This window comes from Salvelinus namaycush, chromosome 6 (genome assembly GCF_016432855.1).
Source record: "Salvelinus namaycush isolate Seneca chromosome 6, SaNama_1.0, whole genome shotgun sequence".
NCBI lineage: Eukaryota > Metazoa > Chordata > Actinopteri > Salmoniformes > Salmonidae > Salvelinus > Salvelinus namaycush.
In genome coordinates, this window is record NC_052312.1 from 15,669,617 (window position 1) to 15,678,185 (window position 8,569).

At 42.8% G+C, this 8,569-nt stretch overlaps 1 protein-coding gene across 1 annotated transcript in view; it reads right to left on the reverse strand.

Moving 5' to 3' along the window:
• The window catches only part of LOC120049688 (insulin receptor substrate 1-B-like), a 79,963-nt gene extending 71,646 nt beyond the window's left edge, over positions 1-8,317 (reverse strand). The window contains exon 1 of the mRNA XM_038996039.1: positions 7,654-8,317. Coding sequence (XP_038851967.1) covers positions 7,654-8,002 — 349 coding nt within the window. The 5' untranslated portion in view covers positions 8,003-8,317. The remainder of the gene's footprint in view (positions 1-7,653) is intronic.
• Between the last annotated feature and the right edge of the window lie 252 nt (positions 8,318-8,569).

Genomic DNA, 8,569 nt, shown 5'->3' on the forward strand with positions numbered 1-8,569 from the left:
GCAGCTCAGCTGTAAGTACCATGACCCCTTACCTTGGTTTGCCAAGATTACGTCATATGTGTCCTCCCCACCCCAGTCACTGCCGGTCTATGAGCTTTCACATTGAAAGACCGCAGAACAAACCTGGCGATTGCAGCCAGTCAGCCACTGGCTTGAGAGTTGTGTTTGCATAAAATGCTTGATCAACAGCTGATATCAGGAAGGATTTGAAAGTGTGTCTACATTGAAAGCAATGCTTTCTGTTACTGTGTGCATAATTGCAAATATTCATAAATACCCCCAAAAAGTATTATTGAAAATGAGCAGGCCTACTGACATTTGTGTATACTTCACAGGTATCCAACCATATGGATCTTGTATAAACTTGTTCATTCTTTTGAGTGTTTTCTCCACTGTGATGAATGTCGTCTGGGCAAATATTGTCATGTCAGCAGAAAAAGAGAAAATACTAAGTAAACAGAGAATCAGGCTCATAACAGAAATCTGGATGTTTCAGCAATGGCCTGGGTTGACTTGGAAAAGAAGGAGCAGAACGAAGGTTGGTAATGACACATTGGCTCCAATATACCCTACTCTAGCTATAAAAAATATAATCTAGTCTGACCAGTATTCTGTTCCAGCTGGCTGATAGGCATGGCAAGAAAAAGTATGTGAAACCTTTGGAAATACCTGGATTTCTGCATAAATTGGTCATACAATTTGATCTGATCTTCATCTAGGTCACAACAATCGCCAAACACAGTCTGCTTAAACTAAATACACACAAGCAATTATACGTTTTCATGTCTGTAAACATTCACAGTGCAGGGTGGAAATAGTATGTGAACCCTTGGATTTGACCCTCCTTTGGCAACAATAACCACAACCAAAACGTTTTCTGTAGTTGTGAATCAGACCTGCACAATGGTCAGGAGGAATTTTGGACCATTCCTCTTTACAAAACTGTTTCAGTTCAGAAATCTTCTTGGGATGTCTGGTGTGAACTGCTCGAGGTCATGCCACTATCTCAATCGGGTTGAGGTTAGGACTCTGACTGGGCCACTCCAGAAGGCGTATTATCTTCTGTTGTTGATTTACTTGTGTTTTGCGTCGTTGTCCTGTTGCGTCACCCAACTTCTGTTGAGCTTCAATTGGTGGACAGATAGCCTAACATTCTCCTGAAAAAATGTCTTGATAAACTTAGGAATGCATTTATCCGTTGATGATAGCAAGCAAAGCAGCCCCAAAATATGATGCTCCCTCCACCATACTTTACAGTTGGGATGAGGTTTTGATGTTGGTGTGCTGCGCCTTTTTCTCTCCACACATAGTGTTGCGTGTTCCTTCCAGACAACTCAACTGTAGATTCATCTGTCCACAGAATATTTTGCGCTACTGGAACATCCATGTGCACTATTGCAAAATTAAGACGTGCAGCAATGTTTTTTTTTGGACAGCAGTGGCTTCTTCCGTGGTGTCCTCCCATGAACACCATTCTTGTTTAGTGTTTTACGTATGGTAGAATTGTCAGCTGAGATGTTAGCATGTTCCAGAGATTTCTGTAAGTCTTTAGCTGACACTCTAGCATTCTTCTTAACCTCATTGAGCACTCTGCACTGTGCTCTTGCAGTCATCTTTGCAGGACGGCCACTCCTAGGAAGAACAGCAACATTGCTTTACTTTCTCCATTTACAGACAATTTGTCTTACCGTGGACATCAAGGCCTTTAGAGATACTTTTGTAACCCTTTCCAGCTTTATGCAAGTCAACAATTCTTCATCTTCAGTCTTCTGAGATCTCTTTTGTTCAAGGCATGGTTCACATTAGGCAATGGTTCTTGTGAAGAGCAAACTAAAAACCTTTTGTGAGTGTTTTTTAATAGGGCAAGGCAGCTCTAACCAACATCTCCAATCTCATATCATTGATTGGACTCCAGGTTAGCTGACTCCTGACTCCAACTAACTTTTGGAGAAGTCATTAGTCTAGGGGTTCACATACTTTTTACAACCTAGACTGAATGATTAAATGATGTACTCAATACAGACAAGAAAAATACAATAATTTGTGTTATTAGTTTAAGCACACTGTTTGTCTATTGTTGTGATTTAGATGAAGATCAGATCAAATTTATTGACCGATTCATGCAGAAATCCAGGTAATTCCAAAGGGTTCACATACTTTTTATTGCCACTGTATGTGTATAATATATATCTATACACACACACACAGAGTTGAAGTCAGAAGTTTACATAAACCTAAGTGTAAGTCATTAAAACTTGTTTTTCAACCACTCCACAAATGTCTTGTTAACAAACTATAATTTTGGCAAGTCGGTTAGGACATCTACTTTGTGCATGACACAAGTCATTTTTCCAACAATTGTTTACAGACAGACTACTCACTGTGTCACAATTCCAGTGGGTCAGAAGTTTACATACACTAAGTTGACTGTGCCTTTAAACAGCTTGGAAAATTCCAGAAAATGATGTCATGGCTTTAGAAGCTTCTGCTAGGCTAATTGACATCATTTGAGTCAATTGGAGGTGTACCTGTGGATGTATTTGAAGGCCTACCTTCAAACTCAGTGCCTCTTTGCTTGACATCATGGGAAAATCAAAAGAAATCAGCCAAGACATCACCGGCAACAATGTCGCCTATGGGCACAAACCCACCGTCGCTGGACCAGACAGGACTGGCAAAAAGTGCTCTTCACTGACGAGTTGCGGATTTGTCTCACCAGAGGTGATGGTCGGATTTGCGTTTATCGTCGAAGAATGAGCGTTACACCGAGGCCTGTACTCTGGAGTGGGATCGATTTGGAGGTGGAGGGTCCGCCATGGTCTGGGGCGGTGTGTGTCAGTCAGCATCATCGGACTGAGCTTGTTGTCATTGCAGGCAATCTCAACGCTATGCGTTACAGGGAAGACATCCTCCTCCCTCATGTGGTACCCTTCCTGCAGGCTCATCCTGATATGACCCTCCAGCATGACAATGCCACCAGCCATACTGCTCATTCTGTGCGTAATTTCTTGCAAGACAGGAATGTCAGTGTTCTGCCATGGCCAACGAAGAGCCCGAATCTCAATCCCATTGAGCACGTCTGGGACCTGTTGGATCGGAGGGTGAGGGCTAGGGCCAGTCCCCCCAGAAATGTCTGGGAACTTGCAGGTGCCTTGGTGGAAGAGTGGGGTAACATCTCACAGCAAGAACTGGCAAATCTGGTGCAGTCCATGAGGAGGAGATGCACTGCAGTACTTAATGCCGCTGGTGGCCACACCAGATACTGACTGTTACTTTTGACCCACCCTTTGTTAAAGGACACATTATTCAATTTATGTCAGTCACATGTCTGTGTAACTTGTTCAGTTTATGTCTCAGTTGTTGAATCTTGTTATGGTCATACAAATATTTACACGTTAACTTCTTTGGTGTAGGGGGCAGTATTTTCACGTCCGGATGAAAAGCGTGCCCAGAGTAAACTGCCTGCTACTCAGGCCCAGAGGCTAGGATAATAACAGCACTTACAGTTGACCGGGGCAGCTCTAGCAGGGCAGAAATTTGACAAGCTGACTTGTTGGAAAGGTGGCATCCTATGATTGTGCCACGTTGAAAGTCACTGAGCTCTTCAGTAAGGCCATTCTACTGCCAATGTTTGTGTATGGAGATTGCAAGGCTGTGTGCTCGATTTTATACACCTGTCAGCAATGCGTGTGGCTGAAATAGGCGAATCCACTAATTTGATGGAGTGTCCACATACTTTTGCCCATGTGTATATGTTTTCTAAACTTCAATGTCTAGTTGCAGGGGGTTTGTTTGAATTTATGGCCATTTTGTCTATTTCAAATATTAGTTCACTGATTGAGACAGGTGGGTGTCCACCAGTGGAGGCTCCTCAGAGGAGAAAGAGGAGAACCATCCTCCTCAGTGAATTTCAACAAAATAAAAAAAGTGAGACATTTAAAAATAGGGATGCACGATATACGGCATCCCTAGCCGCGTCCTCAGAGCATGCGCAGACCAGCTGTCTGGTGTGTTTACAGACATATTCAATCTCTCCCTATCTGCTGTCCCCACATGCTTCAAGATGGCCACCATTGTCCCTGTACCCAAGAATGCTAAGGTAACTGAACAAAATGACTATCGCCCTGTAGCACTCACTTCTGTCATCATGAAGTACTTTGAGAGACTAAAGGATCATATCACCTCCACCTTACCTGTCACCCTAAATCCACTTCAATTTGCTTACCACCCCAATAGGTCCACAGACGATGCAATCGCCATCACACTGCCCTATCCCATCTGGACAAGAGGAATACCTATGTAAGATTGCTGTTCATTGACTATAGCTCAGCATTCAACACCATTGTACCCTCCAAGCTCATCATTAAGCTTGAGGCTCTGGGTCTCAACCCCGCCCTGTGTAATTGGGTCCTGGAATTCCTGACGGGTCGACCCCAAGTGGTGAAGGTAGGAAACAACATCTCCACTTCGCTGATCCTCAACACTGGGGCCCCACAAAGGTGCATGCTCAGCCCCCTCCTGTAATCCCTGTTCACCCATGACGGTGGCCATGCATGCCTCCATCTCAATCATCAAGTTTGCAGACGACACACAGTAGTAGGCTTGATTACCAACAACGACGAGAGCCTACAGGGATGAGGTGAGGGCTCTCGGAGTGTGGTGTCAGGAAAATAACCTCTCACTAAACGTCAACAAAACAAAGGAGACGTCCACATCGACGGGACAGCAGTGGAGAAGGTGGAAAGTTAAGTTCCTCAGCGCACACGTCACTGACGAACAGAAATGGTCCACCCACACAGACAGTGTGGTGAAGGCGCAATAGCGCCTCTTCAACCTCAGCAGGCTTAAGAAATTTGGCTTGTCACCTAAAACCCTCACAAACTTTTAAAGATACACAATTGAGAGCATCCTTACTGGCTGCATCACTGCCTGGTACGGCAACTGCACCGCCCATAACCGCAGGGCTCTCCAGAGGGTGGTGCGGTCTGCACAACGCATCACATGGGGCAAACTACCTGCCCTCCAAGACACCTACAGCACCCGATGTCACAGGAAGAACAAAAAGATCATCAATGACAACAACAACCCGAACCACTGCCTGTTCACCCCACTACCATCCAAAAGGTGAGGTCAGTACAGGTGCATCAAAGCTGGGACCGAGAGACTGAAAAACAGCTTCTAGCTCAAGGTCATCAGACTGTTAAACAGCCATCACTAGCACAGAGACGCTGCTGCCTACATACAGACTTGAAATCATTGGCCACATTAATAAATGGAACACTAGTCAATTTAATAATGCCACTTTAATAATGTTTACATATCTTGCATTGCTCATCTCATATGTATATACTGTATTCTATACTATCTATTGCATGTTAGCCTATGCCGCTCTGTCATTGCTCATCCATATTTATATATTCTCATTCCATTTCTTGTGGAATTGTTCGATATTACTGGTTAGATATTGCTGCACTGTTGGAACTAAAAGCACAAGAATTTCACTACACTCTCAATTAGATCTGCTAACCATGTGAATGTGACCAACAATTTTATTTTATTTGAGAGATCCTTGATGAAAACATGCTCCAGAGCGCTCAGTACCTCAGACTGGGGAGAAGGTTCTCCTTCCAACAGGACAACAACCCTAAGCACACAGCCAAGTCAACGCAGGAGTGGCTTCGGGACAAGTCTCGGAATGTCCTTGAGTGGCCCAGCCAGAGCCCGGACTTTTACCTGATCGAACATCTCTGGAGAGACCTGAAAATAGCTGTGCAGCAACACTCCCAATCGAGCCTGACAGAGCTTGAGAGGATCTACAGAGAGGAATGGGAGAAACTCCCCAAATGCCAAGCTTATCGTGTCATACCCAAGAAGACTTTAGGCAGTAATCGCTGCCAAAGGTGCTTCAACAAAGTACTGAATACTTTTGTAAATGTGATATTTACGTTTTTTACAAAAATTAAATAAAAAAAAACATCTCCAATCTCATATCATTGATTGGACTCCAGGTTAGCTGACTCCTGACTCCAACTAACTTTTGGTTTGTTATTATGGGGTATAGTGTGTGTAGATTGGAGGAATTGTTTTTTCATAATTTAAAAATATATATATTTTAGAGTAAGGCTGTAACAAAACAAATGTGGAAAAAGTCAAGGGTGTGAATACTTTCTGAATGCACTGTATGTTTAGAAGACATTGGTTGTCTTCCAAGTTGGGAAGGTAGGTCAAAAATACTCTGTGCTATGCCAAATAGTACAGGGATTTTTCTGGATCAGAAAGGGGCTTAGGTGGTGAGAGTGGCAGGGGGGGTGGCAATGAGCACAGTCAGTCATCATGAGGCTACATTGAGGTCCCCATCCTGACACTACAGAGACAATTGTGCATTTTTTTTAAACAAATTTCTCCATGGAGCTGAGATACAAATGTTGCAGTTTTAAAGTTACATTTCTGCAATTCTAAACATTTTGCCATGCAGCTGAGAGAAATTGTTGCAGTTTTAAAGCTAATTTCCTGTGATTCTACAATGGAGTTGAGAGAAAATTTTGCTGTTTTAAAGCTAGTTTCCTGCAATTATATGCATTTTGCCATGGAAAATGTTGTGTTCTTTTGCTCAAACATAATAACAAAATTAATACTGCCAAATCAATTGTTTTGTGAATTTTCAAATTCTCCAACTGTCTAGCTTTTATTTTGGTGATTGTTAGTTCTCAAAAAGATATATATATATTCATTATTTTATTTGCATACTTTATATCTGGTTACACTTATAGCGTTTTTCCATCCCATTCATACAAAGTAAAAAAATATATTTATGTTTGGATTTAGGCGACCCGGAAAAACGCTTACGCCAACCCAAGGTTTACAATGGCTGAAAAATCGCTACAGTACCCAACCTGTAAAGGCTAATTGAGCATCACATTAGACGTTACAATCTGCTAGCTAAAGACTACTCTTGATACTGGCAACATTTTAATGAAACGACTTTTTTGTCCCTTCTCAAAACGCTGTACAAAACACCAGCTCTTTGTCCACATCTGAACTTCTTAAGCAAGTAGACCATCTGTGGTAGTAAGAAAAGTATGATAACGTAGCTATGTTCTCAGGGTGGTGTCAATGATAAGCACACATGGCAACTTGGATTATGAGATTTCTAGTTGTTGGTGTACCTTTGTAAATAATTATTATGCAAAGAAGTATGCACTGTAATTTTGCATCATATTTAAATGACGGTCCATAGGCAGTATTTCATATTAAGTACAGTAACCACACATTGTAATTTGAACATATTTTGACACCAGTTTGTTTCAGAGCATGCCTCAAAATATTATGATAAAATCGGGACCGACATTTGCAAAACAGCGCTGGTAGTAAATAGTGGGAAACCCCTCGCTGCTGACATGAAATTTGAAATTACTCCCATTGAGAACCATCTACATACTCCTGGATGTCATAAAAAAATTATAACTATGAACCATATTTTAAACGAGCACGTGTTGAATTTATAAGTTGCATTTCAGCAATTGCTGCAGTGGGTTACATTGCCACGTTCAGATAATAAATACTGTGGCCACTTCGCTAACGCTTGGCAGCCATATAGAGCTCGGGTTGCAGTCAGAGCTCGCTGTAGTTTGCTAGCTATATATGTTTACTTACTTTTGCATTGTAGCTCCACCATGGCCTGATACCATTCGTCCTGGTCCGCCTCGTTTTCTGCCGCGATGGCAAAGCTCTCCGCTCGGGTGTACAGCACTATCATGTGCTTGTTCTTCGCATCAGCCCGCTTATTGATGTTGAAACACGTCTCCAGCACCAGGGCTTTCTTTGGGACGGGTGTTTTTCCGCGGAATTTCTTCTCACTCTCGTAGTATTCGAGCCGGGCTGGACCCCTCTCCGAGGCCGTCCGGAGGACGAAGTATCGCCGGTGCATGGATTTCTGCTTGCGGAGGTAGCCGTTCTTTCGAACGTCCTCGTAGCTTTGCGGGTCGGGTGGTTGGCACTCCATCGCGCTCGAGTATTTGTTTTTCTCAACTACAACCTAAACTTCTATTCAATGACAGCAAAAACATTTTCGCTAGCTAGATAATTCAAACATCATTCAGTCGCGTCCCCCTCCCTCCCTTTAACACATGTATGCAAGGGAGAGAGGTCCTCTAGTCCAGTCCAGTATTTTAAAATATATACTAAATATTACCTTTCCTTTCTCTTTGCAGTAATGTGTCTGCTACTACTATTTAGCTAGCTAAGTGCTTTAATCCATTTACTGTATAGCTTGGCAGCAGTGTACTGAATAGTTCGCTGCAACTGCTGCCCTCCTGTCCCCTCTATGGCGCGGAGCTACTGTGAAAAGCTGTCAGTCAACGCTTGTCCGTAGTGACAGAAGAGGGCGAGAGACAGTATACAGCGAAGGAAAGAGAGAGAGCATTGAGTTCATGTGCGAACTTGAATCGAATTTCATATGACGTTTCGTTCTTATAAGAATGCCTATGCGCTTCAGCCAATATTGTGAAACTTGCGAAGCTATTTTGAAGATCATTTGATGTGCTGCACGATTGAGACATTTTATAACCAG